Source organism: Hemiscyllium ocellatum, chromosome 10, assembly GCF_020745735.1.
Source record: "Hemiscyllium ocellatum isolate sHemOce1 chromosome 10, sHemOce1.pat.X.cur, whole genome shotgun sequence".
NCBI lineage: Eukaryota > Metazoa > Chordata > Chondrichthyes > Orectolobiformes > Hemiscylliidae > Hemiscyllium > Hemiscyllium ocellatum.
In genome coordinates this window covers 66275505-66299915 of record NC_083410.1, presented here as the reverse complement: position 1 = coordinate 66299915, position 24411 = coordinate 66275505, and the positions used below count along the sequence as shown (strand labels likewise).

The following is a 24411-nucleotide window of genomic DNA, read 5'->3' as shown; positions in this document are numbered from 1 at the left end:
AAATTTTACCAGGACTAGACAGGATAATCACAGGAAGGATATTCCTAACGACACGGAAGTCCAGAAGCAGGGGTCACCATTTAAGAAAATAGGATAGACCATTCAGCACTAAGATGAGAAAAACTTTCTTCACTTATTCTGGTGAACCTGTGGAATTCTCTTGCCACAGAAAATAGTTGAAGCCAAAACATTGAATGCTTTCAAAAGGAGACAATATAGTTCTTGTGGCTAAAGAGATCAAAGAGTATGGGGCAAAATTGGGAACAGGATACTGAGAAGGTTGCTCAGTCCTGATAATATTGAATGGTGGAGTGGGCTCAAAAGGCTGAATGGCCTACTCCTGTTCCTATTTATCTAGAACAACAGGGGCACTATTTCTGGTTCTGGTTCAAGTATGATGTGGGTCCACAATGATAGAGTAAAAAATGAGGTCTGCAGATGCTGGAGATCACAGCTGCAAATGTGTTGCTGGTCAAAGCACAGCAGGTTAGGCAGCATCTCAGGAATAGAGAATTCGACGTTTCGAGCATAAGCCCTTCATCAGGAATAAGAGAGAGAGAGCCAAGCAGGCTGAGATAAAAGGTAGGGAGGAGGGACTAGGGGGAGGGGCGATGGAGGTGGGATAGGTGGAAGGAGGTCAAGGTGAGGGTGATAGGCCGGAGTGGGGTGGGGGCGGAGAGGTCAGGAAGAGGATTGCAGGTTAGGAGGGCGGTGCTGAGTTGAGGGAACCGACTGAGACAAGGTGGGGGGAGGGGAAATGAGGAAGCTGGAGAAATCTGAATTCATACCTTGTGGTTGGAGGGTTCCCAGGCGGAAGATGAGGCGCTCCTCCTCCAGCCGTCGTGTAGTTGTGTTCTGCCGGTGGAGGAGTCCAAGGACCTGCATGTCCTCGGTGGAGTGGGAGGGGGAGTTAAAGTGTTGAGCCACGAGGTGATTGGGTTGGTTGGTTCGGGCGGCCCAGAGGTGTTCTCTGAAGCGTTCCGCAAGTAAGCGGCCTGTCTCACCAATATAGAGGAGGCCACATCGGGTGCAGCGGATGCAATAGATGATGTGTGTGGAGGTACAGGTGAACTTGTGGCGGATATGGAAGGATCCCTTGGGGCCTTGGAGGGAAGTGAGTGTGGAGGTGTGGGCGCAAGTTTTACATTTCCTGCGGTTGCAGGGGAAGGTGCCGGGGGTGGAGGTTGGGTTGGTGTGGGGTGTGGATCTGACAAGGGAGTCACGAAGGGAGTGGTCCTTGCGGAACGCTGATAGGGGAGGGGAGGGAAATATATCCTTGGTGGTGGGGTCCGTTTGGAGGTGGCGGAAATGGCGGCGGATAATACGTTGTATGCGCAGGTTGGTGGGGTGGTAGGTGAGAACCAGTGGGGTTCTGTCTTGGTGGCGGTTGGAGGAGCGGGGCTCAAGGGCGGAGGAGCGGGAAGTGGAGGAGATGCGGTGGAGGGCATCGTCGATCACGTCTGGGGGGAATCTGCGGTCCTTGAAGAAGGAGGCCATCTGGGTTGTGCGGTGTTGGAATTGGTCCTCCTGGGAGCAGATGCGGCGGAGACGAAGGAATTGGGAATATGGGATGGCGTTTTTACAGGGGGCAGGGTGGGAGATAGATGTCAACAGCATCAGCCTCTCGGTCAAATGAGTTGGCAGGAGATACACTGTTTCTATTTGCTTTACTATTTATTTCTTTGTCACTTTTCTCCCCTCCCTGATGTGAGCATCAGTCTGAGTGTGTGATCTAGTGAACAGCTCATTATTCTTTTAGGCAGTGAGTTTTGACAATCTATGTGATGTTGTGAGTTGCAAAGCTGAAGCCAGACTTTTCATGATTTCAGTCAGAAGTACAAACTCCAGCCATTTTATTTAGTATGTATGTAACTCCAAATGCATCCCCTCTCAGTTGAAGGCCACAAACTCATTGCAGCATTAAACAATGACCCCAGCCATCTAACTCCGTACAAATCTAGCAATCAAATATGGGTCTTCTTGGATTGTGTGACTTTGCTGTTCACTGGATAAACTTGCTAAACCATCTTGTGAAGTTCTGTGTAACCTATTAAAATTTAATTGTTTATACTACTTAATAAAAGTAACAGTTTTTCTACTTACCACTAAAAAGAATGGGGCAGGATGTTAAATCAGATTGAATGATGCGAAGCTTGGACCTCAGAAGCATCCCAATTGTATGAGGAATTGCACAGGTTGCCATCTGCTGGAAAAGTCTGAATTTGCAAGAGTGCTGTGAATTGATGGGGAAAGGTGGAGGAACAAGATTGCGTAGGTCTCTGCATTACCCCTTTGAAGAAATTAGAGAGAAAAATATAAACAAGCATTGACTTTAATGATTCCTATACTTTAGACAGCACTTTGTGGGAAAGGTATTGCTGATCAGACCTCTCCAGTCATGTGAAAGCTGGTTTCCCAGTCACTCAAGCCTCATCAGATTGGAGTTTGATATTCCCCACATTTTCATGTGACTTGGTATTATGATTGAAGCTAACCAAAAGTTTTGTAACTACATCTTTAACTTTTAAAATCTATAATTTCATTAAATTCAAAGCAACACATGATTCTTTGACTTTGATAAGTTATATAAAGTCAGAGTCGAACAGCAGGGAAACAGGCCCTTTGGCCCAACTAGTCCATGCCTACCAGGTATACTAAACTTAACAAGTCCCATTTGCTTGCATTTGTCCCACATCCCTCCAAACTTTTCCTATCCATGTGCTTATCCAAATGACTTTTAAATTTTGTAATTGTATCAGCCTTTACCATTTCCTCTGGCAGCTCATTCCATACATGCACCACCCTGTGTGAAAAAGGTGTCCCTTGGGTCCCTTTTAAATCTTACCTCTCTCACTGTTAAACCTATACCTCTCATTATAGACTTCCTTACCCGGGGAAAAGACCTTGGCTCTTCACCTTATCCCATGTCCCTCATGACTTTATAAGGTCACTCCTTAGCCTCTCATGCTGTGGGAAAAAAAAGTCCCAGCCTAACCAACCTCTCCTTATAACTCAAACCTTCTAGATTTGGTAACATCCTTAAAAATCGTTTTGCACCCTTTCCAATTTAATACCATCCTTCCCATAGCAGGTGACCAGAATTATAGAGTCATAGTTTTGTACAGCATGGGAATAGACCCTTCGGTCAAACCCACCTATGCTCACAGATATCCTAAATTAATCTAGTCTCATTTGCTAGCATTTGGCTCAAATCACTCTAAACCCTTCCTATTCATGTACCCATCCAGATCCCTTTTTACATTAGATTAGATTACTTACAGCATGGAAACAGGCCCTTCTGCCCAACAAGTCCACACGACCCTCCGAAGAGCAACCCACCGACCCATTCCCCTATGCTTACCCCTTCACCAAACACTACGGGCAATTTAGCATGGCCAATTCACCTAACCTGCACATTTTTGGACTGTGGGAGGAAACCGGAGCGCCCGGAGGAAACCCACACAGACATGGGGAGAATGTGCAAAATCCACACAGACAGTTGCCTGAGGCGGGAATTGAACCAGGGGCTAACCACTATGCCACCGTGCCACTTTTAAATGTTGTTAATGCACCAGCCTCCACCACTTCCTCTGGCAGTTCATTCCATACACGTACCACCCTCTGCATGAAAGGGTTGCCCCTTGGATCCCTTTTAAATCTTTTCTCTCTCACCTTAGACCTATGTCCTCTAGTTCTGGACTCCTCCAGGCTGGGAAAATGACTTTGGAAATTCACCTATCCATGCCGCTCATGATTTTATAAACCTCTGTAAGGTCACCCCTCAGCCCCTGACGCTCCAGGGAAAACAGCCCCTACATCTTCAGCCTCTCCCTCTAGCTCAAACACTCCAACCCTGCAACATCCTTGTAAATCTTTTCTGCACCTTTTCAAGTTTAACAACATCTTTCCTGTAGGAAGGAGGCAAGAATTAAACACACTATGCCCAAATATCCTAACCAATGTCCTATATAACCGCAACATGACATCCCAACTCCTATACTCAATGCACTTGCCAATAAAGGCAAGCATACCAAATACCGCCTTCATTACCCTGTCTACCTGTTGCTCCACCTTCAAGGAACTATGAACCTGCACCTCAAGGTCTCTATGTTCAGCAGCACTCCCCAGGATCTTACCATTAAGTGTATAAATCCTGCCTTGATTTGCCTTACCAAAATGCAATACCTTACATTTATCTAAATTTAATTTCACCTGCCACTCTTTGGCTCATCATACTCTGAGAACCTTCTTCACCATTCACTACATCACTAAGTTTGGTGTTGTCAGAACATACCCTTACTTGTGCACTGCTTAGTTCACACTGTCTATCAGGGAATTGAACCCCAGTCTCCTGTGTAACAGGCAGGGATACTAATCACCATACTAACAAGGAGCTACTTGTAAGCAGTAGTCCAAGTGTGACCTTATCAATTTCTTGTACAGTTGTAACATGACACCCCAACTCCTGTACTCACGTTATGACTGATTTGAATGTAAATGTGCCAAACACCACCTTTACCACCCCGTGTACCTGTAACTCCACATGTCTTGTTCGAGAACACTCCCCAAAGCCCTACAATTAATTCTGTAAGTCCTGCCCTGGTTTGCCTTGCCAAAATGCAACATCTGAATTAAACTCCATCAGCCCATTGGCCCAGTTGATCAAGATCCTGTGGTATTGTCAGTTATCCTTTTTCACTGTCTACTATACCACCACTTTTTGTATCATCTGCAAACTTACTAACCACGCCTCCTATATTCTCATCCAAATTGTTTATATAAGAGACAAACAATAGTGGGCTCAGCAAGGCTGAACAACAACCTCAAACACCACCCACTGTCTCCTACCATCAAGCCAATTTTCTGTCCAAATGGCTAGATCTCCCCCTTTAGATCTAACCTGCTAAACAGTCTACCATGCAGAACCTTGTCAAAGGCCTTGCTAAAGTTTATGCAGACAACCTCTAACACTCTGCCTTCATCATTCTTCTTGGTCACCTCTTCAAAAGACTCAATCAATTTAAAGGTGTTAACTACATTCTGTAAAATGGATGCCCCTGCTTAAAAAAAATATGTAAAAGGGGACTGATAGATTAGCTCACTGAGTTTGAATCAAGTGTATTCAAACGGGATGAAATGGACCTCCTTTGTGCACTGGTTGTATGAGGTCTATATGTGATGATTTTGGTCAACCTTAGCTCACTTTGTGATAGTAAGGACTGCAGATGCTGGAAGTCAGAGTCAATAAAATGTTAATGGAAAGACACAGCAAGTCAGGCAGAATTAGAGGAAGAGCAAAGTTGACGTTTTGGGTCAGGGCACCTCATCAGGACTGGGGAGGGGGAAGGGAATTCAGAAATCAATAGAGGGAGTGGGGGTGGGGCTGAAGGATAGGTAGGTGGGATGGTGATAAGTGGATGCAGGTAGGAGGTGATTGTGATTGTTCAATGGAACATGTGGAAGACAGACAGGTTAGGTCAGGTCCAGGAGGTGGGAGGAGAAGAGGGTTGGACGTATGATGTGGTTGGGGATGAAGAGATTTTGTAGCTGGTAAACTCTATGTTGAGGCCATTAGGCTGTAAGCTCAGAGGTGGAATATAAGGTGTTGTTTCTCCAGTTTGCGGTGGCTTCATTTTGACAGTGGAGGAAGCCAAGGATGGTCATATTGCCAAGGGAGTGGGAGGGGGAGTTGAAATGGCTGGCAACCAGAGCTGCTGGTGAATTGAGTGTGCAGTGTGCAGATGCTCTGTGAACCCGACCTCGAGTGTGCACTTTGTGGTCTCCTCTATAAGTGGAGAGACATTGGGAACAACGGATGCAAGAGACAAGATCAGCAGTAGTGCAGGTGAATATCTGCTGGATTTGGAATGGTTGTTTGGGGCCTTGGATAGAGGTGAGAGAGGAGATGTAGGGGCAGGTCTTGCACTTCCTGCAGTTGGTGGGAAAGGTACCAGGTGTGGAGGAGAGATTGGTGGGGAATATGATACTGACGAAGGAGTCATGGGTGAACGGTCCCTATGGAAAGCAGATAGGGGTGAGGAAGGAAATTTTTTTTGGTGGTGGAGTCTAATTGGAGGTGGTGAAAATGTTAGAGGATGATGCATTGGATTTAGATATTGGTGGGCTGGTATGTGAGGACTCTATCCTTATTGTGGTTGGGGGTAGGGAGCTTGAGGACAGAGAGTGGGAAATGGAGATGTGGTTGAGGGCATTATTAAACACAGGACAGGGGAAATTATGATATTTGAAGTAGGAGGACATCTGGGAAGTTCTGGAGTGGAATTCCTCATCTGGGAGCAGATATGGCGGAGGTGGAGGAATTGGGACTATTGGATCACATTTTTGCAGGAGGGCAATGAGAGATGTAGTCAAGGTAGCTGTGGGAGTCAGTGGATTTGAAGTGGATATCAGTGCTAAGTCAGTTACCGGAGATGAAGATGGAGAGGTCCAGGAAGGGGAGGGAGGTATCAGAGATGGTCCAGGTGAATTTAAGGTCAGGGTGGAAGGGGTGACTGAAGTGGACGAACTATTTGAGCTCCTCATGAAAGCATGAGGGGGTGCCAATAGTGGGGGCGCCAACATGCATCAATGTATTGGAGGAAAAGGTGGGGTTTGGTGCCTGTGTGGCTGCAGAAGAGGGCTGTTCCACATACCCTACGAAGAGGCAGGCATAGCTCAGACCCATGAGGAGGTCTTTATAAACCTCTACAAGGTCACCCCTTAGCCTTTGTCACTCTGAGAAATTAGCCCCAGCCTCTTCACTCTTTCCCTATAGCTCAAATCCTCCAACCTTGGCAACATCCTTGTAAATCTTTTCTGAACCCTTTCAAGTTCCACAACATCCTTCCGATAGGAAGGAGACCAGAATTACACACAGTAATCCAAAAGTGGCCCAACCAATGTCCTGTACAGCTGCAACATGACCTCCCAACTCCTAAACTCAATACTCTGACCAATAATGTCAAGAAAACCAAAAGCCTTTTTCATTCTCCTATCTATTTGGGACTCGACTTTCAAGCAACTATGAACCTACACTCCAAGGTTTTTGTTAATTCTTCAGCCACACTCCCCAGGACCTTATAATTAAGTGTATAAATACTACATTGATTTGTCTTTCCAAAATGCAGCACCTCACAGTTATCTAAACTGAACTCCATCAGCTACACCTCGGCTCATTGACCCATCTGATCAAGATCCAGTTGTACTCTGACTTAACCTTCTTCGCTGTCCAGTGCACCTCCAATTTTGGTGTCATCTGCAAACTTAGTAACCATACCTCCTACATTCACATGCAAGTCATTTATTATAAATGATGAAAAGAAGTAGACTCAGCATGATCCTTATGGCACACTGCTGGTCACAGGCCACCAGTCTGAAAAGCAACGCTCCAACACCACTCTCTATAGAGAAACAAATTACTGCAGATGCTGGAATCTGTACTGAAAACAACAAATACTGGAGATCAGAGTGAATTGGACAACTTCCATGGAAAGAGAATAAGCTAACATTTCAAGTCTACATTAATCTTCCATCGCCCTTTGTCTTCTACCTTCGAGCCATTTCAATATCTAAATGGTTAGTTCTCCCTGTATTCCATATAATCTAACCTTGCTAACCAGTCTACCATGAGGAACCTTGTCGAGCACCTTACTGAAGTCCATAAAGATTATGTCCACTGCTCTGTTCTCATCAATCCTCTCTATTAATTCTTCCAAAAACTCAATCAAGTTAGAGAGGCATAATGTCCCATGCATAAAGCTATGTTGACTTTCAATTAAATGTAAATCTTGTCCCTCGGGATTCCCTCTAACAACGTGGCCACCATTGATATCAGGCTCACTGGTCTATAGTTCCCTGGCTTTTCTTTACCACCACTTTTTAAATAGTGGCACCACGTTGGCCAATCTCCAGTCTTCTGGCACCTCACCTGCAGTTACTAATGATACAAATATCTCAGCCAGGGGCCCAGCAATCACTTCCCTAGCTTCCCACAGAGTTGTAAGTGTTGCAAAGTTGGTGTGCACAATTTGTAAAATGGGGAAAACATTGTGTGGTTCCTTTAAAAGATGGGAGGGGAGAGGGTTTTGGTGCTTAGATTTAAAATGGAAGTCTGTGAGCTGCTTTAAAGTTTGCAGGCACAGGGAGAACCCGAATTTTGTATCGAAAGGCCAAGCACAGTTTTATCAAGACAACAGGCTTTTTAAAATTAGCCAGACCCTTAATTTAATTCAGACCCTTAGCTACCAAAAACCTATTAAATTTTAAGCTGATGGTTTTGACAATCTAGGACCAATCCGATTGTAATAATATTGATAGGTCATCAAGGGTATAAAAGATGAGGGTATTTTGGAAAATTGGGGAGAGCAACTGCCATCTGATAGAATTACCAACCAACAGCTCTAAAGAGAAAGGTACTGGCTCTCTCAGAATTCATTAAGCTCTGAGTAACCATCATCTAACTAAAGGTACAGTGGCATTCTTAGCTAATATTCCTGGCACACAAATTTGATGGAGAAAGGCGTTCCTGACTGAAGATCAGAAAAGAAGGCACAGAACATTCCAAAGACGTATCCAAGGTGCAATTGTGAGGACTTGGTTCTAATTTTTAAAATTTATTTTGGTTTATATAAATGTGACTTGTATTTATTGGAATGGCATACCATTAGAATTTTGTTTTAGTCGGAAATAGTTAGTAGTTAAGGGGAATTGTTTGGTTTGTTAATGGTTCAGTTAATTTGTTCACTGTTAGGGTTAGATAAGTAAACTGTTACTTATTGATTTATAGAGTGAGTGAAAAGGAGTTCATTTCATTTAACCACTCCTTCAGAATAGCTTGCAGGTGAGAGGCAGGTTATACCACTTTTCACACACTTTTTGACAGATTATAGGGCGAGGTGAGCGTCTCTAGGTGTTTCTGTTTCCGTTATCAGAGGAGGGTCAACCTCCACCTTTATAACAATAAGGTACACCTGATCAGATCCTGGAGATTTATCCACCTGTATGCGGTTTAGGATGTCCAGCACCTCATCCTCTGTAATACAGACATGTTTCAAGATATTACTATTTATTTCCCCACATTCTCTATCTTCCATATCCTTCTCCACAGTAAACACTGATGCAAAACACTCATTTTAGCATCTCCCCAATCTCCTGCAGTTCCACACATAGGCGACCTTACTGATCTTTTAAGGGGCACTATTCTCTCCTTTTTTACTCTTTTGTCTTTCATGTATTTGTAGAATCCCTTTGGATTTTCCTTAACCCTAGTTGCCAAAGCTATCTCATGTCTCCTTTTTGCCCTTCTGCTTTTCCTCTTAAGGATACTTCATACTGCCTTTATACTCTCCTAGGGATTCACTCAATCCCTGCTGTCTATACCTGACATTTGCTTCATGTCTCCTTTCAGGTGGTGGATAGAATTTGGGGGGGTCAGCAGGTGAATTTCTCGCTGTAGCGTCTGACCTGCTCTATTAGCCATTGTGTTTATGTGGCTAATCCAGCTGAGTTTATGGTCAATGGTATCTTCTAGGACATTAATACTGGGCGATTCAGTGATAGTAACACCATTGAATGTTATGGTGCAGTGAGTAGATGATCAGTGCTTGGCACTTATTTGGCATGATTGTTAGTTGCCATTTATCAGCTCAAGCTGGATATTGTCCAGATCTTGTTGCATTTGAATGTGGACTGCTTTGGTATCTGAGGAATTGTGAACAGTGCTGAACATTGTACATCGGCAAACATCCCTACTTCTGACATTATGATGGAAGGAAGGTCATTGATGAAGCAGTTAAAAACATGTGGGCCTTGGACTCTACCCTGAGAAACCCCATTGAGGATATCTTGGAGCTGAGATGACTGACCTCCAAAAACCATGATCATGTTCTTATGTGGGAGAAAGTGAGGACTGCAGGTGCTAGAGATCAGAGCTGAAAATGTGTTGCTGGAAAAGTGTCCAAGGAGCAGGAGAGTCCACCTCCAAACGGACCACACCACCAGAGATATATTTCCCTCCCCACTCCTATCAGTGTTCTGAAAAGACCACTCCCTCCGTGATTCCCTTGTCAGGTCCACATCCCCCACCAACCCAACCTCTACTCCCGGCACCTTCTACTGCAACCGCAAGAAATGCAAAACTTGCTCCCACACCTCCCTCCTTACTTCCCTCCAAGGCCCCAAGGGATCTTTCCACATCCACCACAAATTCACCTGCACCTCCACACACATCATTTACTGCATCCGCTGCACCCGATGTGGCCTCCTCTATATTGGGGAGACAGGCCACCTACTTGCAGAACGTTTCAGGGAACACCTCTGGGACACCCGGACCAACCAACCAACCACCCCGTGGCTCAACACTTTAACTCCCCCTCCCACTCCACCAAGGACATGAAGGTCCTTGGACTCCTCCATCGCCAGACCATAGCAACACGACGGCTGAACGAAGAGCGCCTCATCTTCCGCCTAGGAACCCTCCAACCTCAAGGGATGAACCTAGATTTCTCCAGTTTCCTCATTTCCCCTCCCCCCCACCTTGTCTCAATCAAATCCCTTGAACTCAGCACCGCCTTCCTAACCTGCAATCTTCTTCCTGACCTCTCAGCCCCCACCCCACTCCAGCCTATCACCCACACCTTGACCTCCTTCCACCTATCGCATTTCCAACGCCCCTCCCCCAAGTCCCTCCTCCCTACCTTTTATCTTAGCCTGCTGGACACACTTTCCACATTCCTGAAGAAGGGCTCATGCCCAAAACGTTGACACTTCTGTTCCTTGGATGCTGCCTGACCTGCTACGCTTTTCCAGCAACACATTTGCAGCTCATGTTCTTATGTGCCAGGTGTGACTCCAACCCCTAGAGAGTTTGCCTCCTGTTATCCATTGATTCCAGTTTTGTAAGGGATTTATCATTTTTACTGATTAAATAAATGTTCATGCACAGCTAAGCCATTAACTAAACATAATATGGCATTCAATATGACCGATCATCATTCAATATGACTGATCACACACTTCAATGCCTATTACTCACTTCATTCCTATAACTTTCTGCACCACTGATAATCAGGAATCTATCAATTTCAACTTTAACTATACTGAAAGACTAAGCTTCTGTGGTGGTTCATAACCCTCCAATTAAAATAATTTTCCCTCATCTCAGAGTTAAGTGACAAATCCCTAATTTTTAAATTAAGCCTCCAGTTTAGATTCCCCATGTCGGGGAAACATCTCACTTGCATAAATCCTACCTCTGCCTTTTAAACATTTTGTAAGTCTGAATGAGATCATCTCTCATTCTGTGATGTTTGAATATTCACGTTGCAAGTTTGAAGAAATGAGAACGTCTTTAATTCTTGCATGCTTGTAGGAAGAGGCTTTGGTCCAGATTGCAGTATTGGTCCCTACTGATTCTGTAAATTATTACGTACTTTGAAAAATGTTGACCACCCCCTCCCCCACCCTCCTCCTACAATGAACATTTGGCGAGTTACTAGTTTGCATTTCCAATATAAAATATGTACAACATATACAACAAAATATAAATTAAAATCCTAAATCTTTTTCCATCTCAATTCTAAGCTTGAAATCCTAATTGCCTGCTTATCTCTTGTTATATTCTCTTCCATCATATATTTCACGAATGTTATTTACTAGGGTTATTTCTCCAATTAGCTCCCTTTCTGCCAACTTTCTGTTGCCAGTCCTGACCATCGTGCAGCTATGTCTCAGCAATGATTACCATGTTACGTTCAGCAAGTTGAATTTGTGCCTATGACTTATTCAGTTTAATTGTTATACTCTGTGTGTTTATATTTTAAAAAAGGTCTTACAGTGTAATTGACCCACATATCCTAATCTGCCTTTTGGTCAAATATTTCCAATTACATATCTTGGACTGGATATTTGCAGCAGGGATGGAAAAAGGAAATTGGGATGGGGAAACAGTAATGTGCCCCAGGTTTTTCTGTGACCAAGCTGTGCCTTTTGAGTATTGGCTGCTTAAAACAGTGTAAGAGCTGACAGCCTCATCTTTACTGTTATTATCCCAGCTGAAGGTAATAATGGGCAAGTTACATCTCAGAATGTGGTATGTTGTAGTTCTGTTCGCCGAGCTGGGAGTTTTTGTTGCAAACGTTTCGTCTCCTTTCTAGTTGACATCCTCAGTGCTTGGGAGCCTCCTGTGAAGTGCTTCTGTGCTGATTCCTCCGGCATTTATACTGGTTTGAATCTGCCGCTTCCGGTTGTCAGTTGCTGTCCGCTGCAGTGGTCGGTATATTGGGTCTAGTTCGATGTGTCTGTTGATAGAATCCGTGGATGAGTGCCATGCTTCTAGGAATTCCCTGGAAGTTCTCTGTTTGGCATGCCCTATAATAGTGGTGTCGTCCCAATCGAATTCGTGTTGTTTGTCATCTGAGTGTATGGCTACTAGGGATAGCTGGTCGTGTAGTTTCGTGGCCAGTTGGTGTTCATGGATGCGGGTTGTTAGCTGTCTTCCTGTTTGTCCTATGTAGTGTTTTGTGCAGTCCTTGCATGGGATTTTGTAGTGTACACACTACAATTCGAATTGTCCTGTGAACTACTATCACTTTTTTCTTTCTTTATTCTACATTTTCTTTGGGCAAAGCTTTTGTTTCTCTCTCTGACGTTTAGACTTTTTTGATTCTAATCTTCTGAATTGTTCAGTCCCTTTCACTCCTTCAGTAAGCCATCCTTGCGAAATTTTGCTTTAATTTATTATCTGCTTGTTCTCACTTTATCCTTGGTTAACATTTCTATTAATCTACTGTTATATCTTCTACTCCCAGAAACATCTCAGGCCAATCCATTTTGAAATTCTAATCCACATAGCAAATTTCACCAAATAGACCTGTTTTCCAATATCTATAAATAGTCATTGCTTTTGGAAAGGTACAGATCCCTCTTATATTCACTGCCCCCTATCCTGCCAAAAGCTCTCATTTTGCTCTGAATCCACCTGATTGTCATACCAAACAGTCCGATTTGCGAGTGAAACTTGACTTGATGGATCATAAGTTTAACTTTTGCAAATGGTTTCCATTGTGGTTAGTAACTGAAACATAATCGCACAAAGCTGCAAAGGTTCATTAACAAACTAACAGGATTAGGGTACAGCAGGAAAAAGAAATAAATAAAGCTATCTATTTGAAAAGCTATATGGCGGTGATAAGTTCTTGTATTGTGCAGTTTCATATCAAGGTAGGCGGCACGGTGGCTCAGTGGTTAGCACTGCTGCCACACAGCACCAGAGTCCCAGGTTCGATTCCAGCCTCTGACGACTGTCTGTGTGGAGTTTGCACATTCTTCCCATGTCTGCGTGGGTTTCCTCTGGGTGCTCCGGTTTCCTCCCTCAGTCCAAAGATGTGCAGGTCAGGTGAATTAGCCATGCTAAATTGCCCATAGTGTTAGATACATTAGTCAGAGGGAAATGGGTCTGGGTTGGTTGCTCTTCGGAGGGTCGGTGTGGACTTGTTGGGCCAAAGGGCCTGTTTCCACACTGTAGAAAATCTAAAGATATATACTATAGAAAAAGATTAATATAAATGTAAAACAAAGCTTCTACTTGTTTCCCTACATTTTCCATTATATATACTCAAATGCCAGAGAAATACCACTCCTGTTTTAACTCTTTAATTTCTTACAAATATGACCGTCTAGCTTTCCTGGGACTGCTGAGACAGTTGAATGACCTATGTTTAGTTCTCCCTTTTAGACTGCTGTGCTAAATCTTTTTTTAGTTCTGACAACATGAAACTTTGATACAAATTCTCACAGCTTGAAGACTTATAGAGTCATAGAGATGTACAGCATGGAAACAGACCCTTCAGTCCAACCTGTCCATGCCAACCAGATATCTCAACCCAATCTAGTCCCACCTGCCAGCACCCGGCCCATATCCCTCCAAACCCTTCCTATTCATATACCCATCCAAATGCCTCTTAAATGTTGCAATTGTACCAGCCTTCACCACCTCCTCTGGCAGCTCGTTCCATACACGTACCACCTTCTGCGTGAAAATGTTGCCCCTTAGGTCTCTTTTATATCTTTCCCCTCTCACCCTAAACCTATGTCCTCTAGTTCTGGACTCCCGGACCCCAGAGAAAAGACTTTGTCTATTTATCCTATCCATGCCTCTCATTTTGTAAACCTCTATAAAGTCACCCCTCAGCCTCTGACGCTCCAGGGAAAACAACCCCAACCTGCTCAGCCTCTCCCTGTAGCTCAAATCCTCCAACCCTGGCAACATCCTTGTAAATCTTTTCTGAACCCTTTCAAGTTTTACAACATCTTTCCATTAGGAAGGAGACCAGAATTGCATGCAATATTCCAACAGTGGCCTAACCAATGTCCTGTACAGCTGCAACATGACCTCCCAACTCCTGTACTCAATATTCTGACCAATAAAGGAAAGCATACCAAACGCCTTCTTCACAATCAATTTACCTGCAACCCCACTTTCAAGGAGCTATGAACCTGCACTCCAAGGTCTCTTTGTTCAGCAACACTCCCTAGGACCTTACCATTAAGTGTATAAGTCCTGCTAAGATTTGCTTTCCCAAAATGCAGCACTCTTCTGCTGGGGAGAAAACTCTCTCCTGAACTGAAAATCTGTGTTCTGAACAGAAGCCAAAAACCAAACTAAAATAGTTTGCTTTCTCTATTTGTCATAAACCCGGCAGGATAGGCATTGTATCAATTAACACAACAGGTAATCTGTTCGGTACTTGACTGAATCACATGCTTTCTTGGAAAGGATATGTTTAGTTCACTGTTCCAAATTTTTGTTTGACCTATTTTTTTAAAAAGAAGATCTTCTTAGAACTGAAACTAAAACCCATCTACCTTTAATTTGAAAATCCAAATTTCATAATAAATAATAACATACTTGTGGTGAAAATGTTAGAAGTTACTGTAGTTTACAGCCAAAATGAGTAGTACCAACAGTAATGGATGACAACCTTAACATTTTATTAAAGCCATATCTGAATTATTTATAAATTTGCCTTTGTTATTTGATAACATGAACAGAACATTATTTGAAAAATCTACATCCTGCTCATTTCATGCTGGGAATTCTGGTTTTGTGCAGTATGGCAGAGGTGAAAAGAGCAGACTTCAAAAGGCTGGCAAGCCAGGTAAGCTTGAAAAACGTGACTCATTGAATGAGGATGAAGAAGAGCTGAAAATAAAAGCAATGAAGAAGGCCCTGCAGGAACAGGTATTGACATTAAAGAAAGTTACTTGTTTGACCATGTGGAATAATGTTATATTCATTAATTTGCTTTTTAAACATATAAAGTTTGATATTGTTCAATGTGATCAACCAGAATTGCACTGGAGCGGGTGCATAGAAAGTAATTACTTTCTCATATAACAAAATACTATATTTTCCTGTTCAACTTGTGAACAGCTGAAGCGTGCTAAAATATTTAAATGTCTTGCTAAGGTGTAACACTCAAAGATGAAAATCTGTCCCCAACAAAATTGAAGATGTTGGCAGACTCTTAGCAGGTTAGGTGTCCAGTCAACAAAATATATATGGAAATGGTCTATTACTAGTACCCTTAGCATGATCGGACCACCATTTTACTTGATATGCAGCCAATAGTATAATTCAGTGCTGTCAGCCTATACAGTATCATGACAATACTTAAAATATATCACATAGTTATCAGATATAATAGAGTCCTTTGGTGGTATAGATCTTGAGCATTGTTGAGAAAAGACACATTTTGTTGAAGCTTTCTGTCTTACACTCAATCGGGACATTTTGCAAGAATATCAAATCATGAGGAAAACAATCATTTATACTGCTTGATGATAAAGTGCTGATTAATTGGCAAGTAAACTTTGCTTGGGAAGAGGAATTGCCATGGAGAATGCACCCATTAATATGATTGACAGTTAACAACCAAGCTTTTCAATGGCTTAAAATTTATACACATTTTTTCTTTTCTGGAATGTAGGCATCACTGTTTGGGCCAGGATTTTTGCTCTTGAACAGAATGACCGACCAGGCCATTTCATGTAGTTCAGAGTCATTCACATTTTTTTGGTCTGGACTTACTTGCAGGTCAGACCAGGGAAGGATGGCAGATTTCCTTCCCTAAAGGATATTTCTTGAACAAGCTGCATGTTTACAACAATCAACTGTACTTATGTGGTCACTGTTAGACTAGCTTTTACTTCCTGAGATTTATTTGAACATAAACTTCATCATCAGCCATGGTGAGATTCAAACTCATGGACACAGAACATTAGGCTGTGACAAAATTATTAGACGGGTGACATTACCTCAAAACCACAGCCTCCAAAATCCCGGGTATCAAAAATATCCTGATCAGTGCAAGACAAAAAGCTTCAACAAATGTCTTTTTTTTCAGCTGTACAGATGCAAATATTAAAAATAGATTTGGAGAAAATATCTAACAAAGATGAAAGTCAGTTTCATCTGACTTCAAACAAATATACAAGAAGGGGTATTGATTATATAGTAAAATATTATGAGTTGCATAAATAGAAGGAATACTTCCCTTTACAGAAGAATTAATAACCAAGGTCATACATTTACAATAAGCACAGCAGTTTAGTGGTGATGTGAGGAAAAAGGATTTCACCCAGAGGGTGATGGGAATCCAGAACCACTGTCTATAAGGATGGTAAAGGCAGAAACCTGCATAACATTTAATAAGTATTTAAATGTGCACTTGCGATGCCAAGGCAAAAAAAGCCTATGGGCAAAGTGCTGAAAAGTGGGATTAGAGGAGTTAGGTGGGTGATTTTGACTGGCACAGAAATGAGCAACCTTTTTCTGTACTTATAGACCTCTATGACTTTGGTCATGACACCAACCAATCCTTAAACATATCAGGACTATTTCAGATCTTATATGTTTTGAATAGTGAAGTCTAGTAAATTTCTATTGCTCAACATAATTTCAGTTAAAAATGAGCAGAACCTTATCAACTTTATAATTATAAAAAAAATTCTGTTTAAATCCATGTCCCTTTGGACTTAAACAGAGGTAAGGGTTGTACTGGGGAAATGGCCAGGGTGAGAGAGTAATGGTTTTAATAGAGTCTTGGATATCCAAGGTGAAGGTGAGATAATAGCTGCAGAAAGGTTATGATGTATGGAAGGTTAATACTAATGTTGCAGAAAACTCTACTTCATAATTCATTTGCTTTCAAATGCAACCTTTCAGTTTTTGGAAGTAAACTTTAAACTCGAGATAAATTGAAGGATTTGATTGAGAAACTAATGTGTAACCCTGAGGTAAATGCAATTCAAACAAACTTGGAGTTAATTACAATGAAACGCTAATCTATATTTATCTACAAAGTCAGACTAAGGAGTGTGAAACGGAGCCATTTTTAGATGTCCCCGGCAGAGGTGGAATGACTATCGCTATCTCTATGGAAAACAAAAGCAAGCATTTCTAAGAATGAGCATCCTAAAACTCTATTAAAGATTAGAAAAATGGTTTACAGAATTAAAGAGCTGGCTTGAAAGTAGTGTAATTGTTTGTGTCTCTGAATCATCCAAAAACATATGACTGAAAATGTGTTGCTGGAAAAGCGCAGCAGGTCAAGCAGCATCCAAGGAGCAGGAGATTCGATGTTTCGGGCATAGGCCCTTCTTCAGGAATGAGGAACGTGTGTCCAGCAGGCTAAGATAAAAGGTAGGGAGGAGGGACTTGGGGGAGGGGCGATGGAGATGCGATAGATGGAAGGAGGTCAAGGTGAGGGTGATATGACGGAGTGGGGTGGGGGCAGAGAGGTCAGGAAGAAGGTTGGAGGAAGTGGGAGGATTGGAAAGAGAAGTTGTTCAGGGTGAGGACCAGTTCAGACAGTTGAAGGAGGGTGTCAGTGGAAGGTCAGTCGAAGGAGGGTGTGCAAAACTTGCGCCCACACCTCCTCCCTTACTTCTCTCCAAGGCCTCAAGGGATCCTTCCATATCCACCACAAATTCACCTGCACCTCCACACACATCATCTATTGCATCCACTGCACCCAATGTGGCCTCCTCTACATTAGGGAGACAGGCCACCTACTTGCAGAACGTTTCAGAGAACACCTCTGGGACACCCGGACCAACCAACCCAACCACCCCATGGCTCAACACTTTAACTCCCCTTCCCACTCCACCAAGGACATGCAGGTCCTTGGACTCCTCCATCGCCAGACCATAACAACACGACGGTTGGACGAAGAGCGCCTCATCTTCCGCCTGGGAACCCTTCAACCACAAGGGATGAACTCAGATTTCTCCAGTTTCCTCATTTCCCCTCCCCCCACCTTGTCTCAGTCAAATCCCTCGAAGTCAGCACTGCCTTCCTAACCTGCAATCTTCTTCCTGACCTCTCTGTCCCCACACCACTCCGGCCTATCACCCTCACCTTGACCTCCTTTCACCTATCGCATCTCCATCGCCCCTCCCCCAAGTCCCTCCTCCCTACCTTTTATCTTAGCCTGCTGGACACACTTTCCTCATTCCTAAAGAAGGGCTTATGCCCGAAACGTCGAATCTCCTGTTCCTTGGATGCTGCCTGACCTGCTGCGCTTTTCCAGCAACACATTTTCTACTTTGTCATATAGTTAGCAATTCAGGGTGAAGGTCTGGCTTACAGCTTACGTCTGTTTAATTTATCAGTGTGTCTTTTCTGACGGAAACAAATATTTCACATTGGAAACACCCGAAGACAGTTGAAGTTTTGGTCTAGATTTAGATTTCAGTTCACAAAATTGGGAGAGCCATTTGTTAGGTCTATATTTCAGGCAGGGGAATACTAAATTTAGTGATCACCGCACATTAGGTGGACTGGTCATTATTTCAGATGGTTTTCATGAGGGAAAGGTAGTTGGACAATTTGTTGTAGTTGACAGGTAGTGGAAGAGTTCCACTGGATTCTCACAGAGCATTGTCATAGACAGCAATTGGCAGTGTTAGCCTGGAAAGTGGGAAAATAATTGAGTTTCTGCTGGCAACCCAAACAAGGAACTAAGATATCCTCAGTCATGAAGTCGATAAGGAAAGACAGAGGGTTGCATTACCAAAGAAGCTCATGGAAACATGCTGATGGCATATTATCTCAGACGATAGCTGGAACACTGAGGAGAATTAAAGTGAGATCGTTAGAGCTGTTGCATACCTTGTGGTTAGATCCAGGAAAATGGATGAACTTCCAAGATTTTGTAAGATTAGGGAACCTTTAGAGTATAGTAAAACGTAGAACTAAGTTTATAGCATTGGTCTTTATCATTCATTTTGTTAAATTAATGATGTTTTATGTAATTTCTCTTTATGTATGTTAGTTTGCTTTTGTTTAAGAATATGAAATCTTGTGGCATGGTTTAGTCAGTTGGTTGCTAGATGTTTAGATTTTGTCTAAATACTCATGATGCCTGACAGGATCAAAATATGAGAGAGTGTGGGATTATGCAAGTGACATTACAAGTGAATTTGGAGAGTGCCCTATCCAAGGATAGACGTGGTTAAAAAAGTGAGACCGAGAGTGTGAAGGGTCTGTGGGAGGCAGTGATACAAGGGAGGGATGAGAAATGGCTGGATTCAATGAGAGCAACAAGACTGCATGAGAGATATCTGTGGATAGGGCTTGAGGAATTTGTATGGAGGTGAGATTAAGGAAGGCTAACAAGGCATTTGAAATCCGAGAAGAGAACTCATGATGAATTGAAATGGAGCTTGAAATCACCCTGGATGAAAAGGTGCTGAGAGGAAAGCAATGAAGATGCCTTGGTGAGAACATTCTCATGGTACTTTAGTAAACTGAACAAAGATTTTTAAAAGAGGAACAGTTGCCATTTTGAATCAAGCACCAACAATTCACAATGGAATATTCTTTAAAATAAAAAGTTGCAAAATGTGTACATTCATTTTCTTGAACCTGCCTCCAGCTGTTCAAATCCTTGAAAGTTTGTGAATGTTAACTATATGTTCATTTGCTATGATTCCAGGAATTATGAACCATTTTGGTGTGGAATCATCCTTTTTTGCTATATTTATCACATTATTAAACACAGTTTTTTTTAAAATTTCAAACTCGTAGCCACAAATTAACTGCCAAAAATGTGCAGAATTCATGTGCTAAAGCCTGATTGTAAATGATGTGATCATTGCTTGTTATTTTAGCGCCATCTGGAGGTTTACAAGAATGTGTACAAGTTGTGTAATGTCATGCGTTTACAATACATGGACCTACTAAACAAGAAAGTTCAACAGCAGCGCCATGTAATTAAACAGCGAGACCTTCTGTTCCAGCGTAATACAGACGAGCAGAAGAGGCAGGTATGTATGAATGAAGCATAAGCATTAACTGAGAATTTCTCCACTTATTAGAATAACCTGTAGTCTTTGAGAAACGCATTTGAGTATGTTGTAGGATTCTCATTACGATTTAAGGAAACAACTAATGTCCGTGCTTGGTTTAGAAAAACCCTAGTGCTGTGAGGCTGCAGTGCTAACCACTGAGCCACTGTGCTCCATGGATGTGTGATTTGGGCGTGGTTAGGTAAATAAATAATACAGGTGAACAATACACCGGGTTCTGTGCAGCACATAAGACATGGTGGGAAGCAGCAAAAGATTACCTGCATTTGACAGAGTTGTCACTAGCAGTTTCTAAAATAAATTCCAAACCAAAGTTGATTGATCTTTGAAGGTAACCCAGAGATAGCATTGCCTAACAGAGCTAAAATGCCTAAGATAATTGAGGTTCTAGCACAGTACCTGGATTTAGAGGAAATTCAAAGAAGGACCAAGTACTTCAGATGGTGAAATGTCAGAAACAGTTGATATTCAGATACAGTTGAAGAGACTGGAGCATGAGCAGAGAGTGAAGAAACCAGAAATGACAGAAAACGTTTAAAGGGAGACAGGCATTAAGAAAACAGGAAATGGAAAAAGGAAAATTAGAAGTGCAGAAGGGGAAAAAGAGAAAATATGAGCTTAAAATGGCATAGTTGTAACAGGAGACATTAGGTGCTGATGCAGGCTCTGTTGGGGAGAATCTGAGTCATGATTTGATATCCAGATAGAAAGTGTTTAAGATTGCACAGGCCCTACCAAAATTTGAGGAAGTGGATTAGAGACATTTTTCATCTCATTTGAGAAAATGAGCCAAAACATTTGGTGCTAGAAAAGCACAGCCGGTCAGGCAGCATCCGAGAAACAGTAGAATCGACATTTCAGGTAAGGTCCTAGGGAGTGTTGCTGAACAAAGAGACCTTGAAGTGCAGGTTCATAGCTCCTTGAGAGTCGCAGGTAGATAGGATAGTGAAGATAGTTTGGTATGCTTTCCTTTCTGGGTTAGCGTAGTGAGTACAGGAGTTGGGAGATTATGTTGTGGCTGTACAGGACATTGGTTAGGCCACTTTTGGAATATTGCATGCAGTTCTGGCCTCCGAAGGATTTTGTGAAACTTGAAACGGTTCAGTAAAGATTTACAAAGATGTTGCCAGGGTTTAAGGATTTGAGCTATAGGGAGAGGTTGAATAGGCTGGGGCTGTTTTCCCTGGAACATCGGAGGCTGAGGGGTGACCTAACAGAGATTTACAAAATCATGACGTGCATGGATAGGCACAGGTTCCAGAATTTAAGGAAGCTGCCTGGGCAAACCTGTATTGAATTGAAAGAGTTAAGCATACTAGTTTTGCAGGTGAATAAGACCATTAGAAGGTGAAACCATGTATGAAGCTCTTAGTGATGTTATTCTCATATCGGAATTTAAAAACTCATTAGTTTCCATTATAACTTGTGTTGAAGATCAACGGTTTGCAAATGTTAGAAAGGGAGCAAAAATAGCTGACCGTTTTCAGTTAACTAAATCTTTGGTCCATCATTTTCATAACTTGGAAAGGGCTAGAAAATGGAAGACAAGTAGCCAAGGTAAGGAACGGATAGCTGGAAATATCCCAAGATCTGATCAGAAAGGAAGGAGGTGAAAATCGAAAGCCAAGGTGTTTCCATTGTAGCAATGCAGGACACACATGTTGAGAAACCCCTCGGACTTGCTGAAGTTTATAAGAATGAGTCTGAAAAGAAAACTGAGAAACAGAAGGTCGTGGATCAGATTGTAGCTTTAACTTCAGGTAAGAGACAGGAGATAGACACCAGTGAGAATGTAGAAGAAGCACATTAGTAGACGAGAGCCATGAAGTTTTTTTTTAATCTAAACCGAAAATAACTTTTTTTTCAAAGGGGTAATCCAAACCTATAATTATTCTAAGGATACATTGGTTACACAGACTCTTATTGAAGAAAGATTTAGGTTACTCTGCAGAGAGTGAACCAAATGACTAACTGTTGGTGAATGGGCTAGGCGAGAATATATTCTCATTCCATTGTACAAGGTCCAATTGGAATGTGAGTTGTTGTCCGAGGTGGTTGGTAGTGAGAGTAGTCCAGAAGTTTTCTGTAGGTGGAGTTGATTTACTTCTGAAGAATGATTTGGCAGGACTGATAGTACAGAAAATAGCAGACCCTTAGGAGCATTGATGTGCACACAGATCTTGGGCTCCAAGCCCATGATCCCCTGAAAGTAGCAACACAAGTGAATATGATGGTAAAGAAGACATATGCATGCTTGCCTGCATTAGTCGGAGCATTGAATATAAAAACTGGCAATGCTGCAGCTATCTAATACTTTTTGTCGCCCACATTTGGAGTATTCTGTGCAGTTCTGTTTGCCACATAAGTATATAGAGGCTTTGGAGAAGGTGCAAAAGAGATTTACCAGATGTTGCTGGATTGGAGTGTATTAGCTGTAAGGGAAGTTTGGACAAACTTAGATTGTTTTCACAAGAGCGTGAGGGGCTGAAGGGCTACCTGGTAGAAGTATATAAAATTGAGAGGCATGGAAAGGTGGATAGTTGGAGTCTTTTTCCCAGGGTGTTAATGTCAAATATTAGAGGGCACAGATTAACATATGAGAGAGGACAAGTTTACGTGAGATATGTGAGGATTTTTTTATATGAGAGGGTGATAGGTGCCTCGAATGTGCTTCCCCAGGAGATGGTGGAAGCAGCTATGTTAGCAATATTTAAGAGGCATTTAGACAGACAAGTGATCGGGCAGGGAATAGAGGGATATGGGCCATATGCAATCAAATGGGATTAGTTTTTAATGGTTGGCATCATAGTTAGCACAGACATGGTGGGCTGAACTCTGTTCCTGTGCTGTTCCTATGTTTTTAGCTTTGGTTATAATTACAGAAAATCCATTTGAAGAACGGGAACAGGTTCTGGGTGTTTTTATTCTGTCAGGTGTGGTGTCCAGAACAATGGCTAAACAAAGTCTATCATCAGAGGTCACAGTAATACCACAATATATATTAGGTTAGCTGAAACTCTATTTCAGAATGAACATGGTTCAAAAGAGGTATTTGACATGTCTTCATTAATTGATATTGAAAATGAGGCAAATGGAGTTTGAGTGTTTTCATGTGAGAACAGAATTTTAATGAGAAAGTGGAGATATTGTATTCAACTTGATGATGAAGAATTGACAGTCATTCATCAAATAATGCTGTTGCCCAGATATCATAGGGAGAAGTTTCAAGTAGCAATTGAGTTTTCTATGGTAGGGCATATAGGAATACAAAAGGTACAGGCATCAATGATTAGGTATTTTACATGGCTGGAACTTCATTAAGATGTAGTGCAGTTCTGTTAAACATATTATAAAGTCAAGTAGTAGAAAAATCTCAACATCAGGCCAGCACCTTTGAAACCGATAGCAGTTTCTGAAGAGCCATTTAGTGGAGTGGCTTCAGGACATCAAGATATTCTTACAATTTTGAACGTGACAAGTCAGTACCCAGAGGCTATTCCTTTAAAGACCTTTACAGTTAGAGTAGTAGTAGAAATGTTAACACAGTTTTTACTTTACTAATTATGGGCTACTGATTGAGATACAGTCTGGTCCATGGTTTAACTTGATATCTAAAGTTTTCCAAGAAAACGTGCAGTTTGGGAGTAAAACAGTTAAAGTCAACTGTGTGTCATCCATTGGAGAGGTACCATCAGACTCTCAAAATCATGATTAAAATATACTGTCCAGAAATACCCACAAGATTGGAACAAATGATTAGATTTTTATTATTTGGTACCAGTCATTCTCCAAATGAATTATTGAATTTAGCCCATTTGAATTGGTTTATGGTCATGAGATTAGAAGTCTGTTCAAATAGATTAGGGGAAGTTTTGAGTAAAAAATGGAGTCCTCAATGGTAGGTTATCTGTCCATCTTTCTAAAAACGATTCTCAAGAACATGTAGCATAGGAATATCTAAAAGTCTCAGGGTGAAAATCAAAGGATGTGCAGATAAGCATTCAACAGACTGTGTTTCAAGTGGGAGAGGAAACATTTTTA

At 42.1% G+C, this 24411-nt stretch overlaps 1 protein-coding gene across 1 annotated transcript in view; it reads left to right on the top strand.

Moving 5' to 3' along the window:
* si:ch211-130h14.4 (uncharacterized) overlaps nt 1–24411 on the top strand; it is a 158613-nt gene that overhangs the window by 16158 nt on the left and 118044 nt on the right. Inside the window, exons 3-4 of the mRNA XM_060831130.1 lie at nt 15110–15238; nt 20173–20328. Of these exons, the coding sequence (XP_060687113.1) occupies nt 15110–15238; nt 20173–20328 (285 nt within the window). The remainder of the gene's footprint in view (nt 1–15109; nt 15239–20172; nt 20329–24411) is intronic.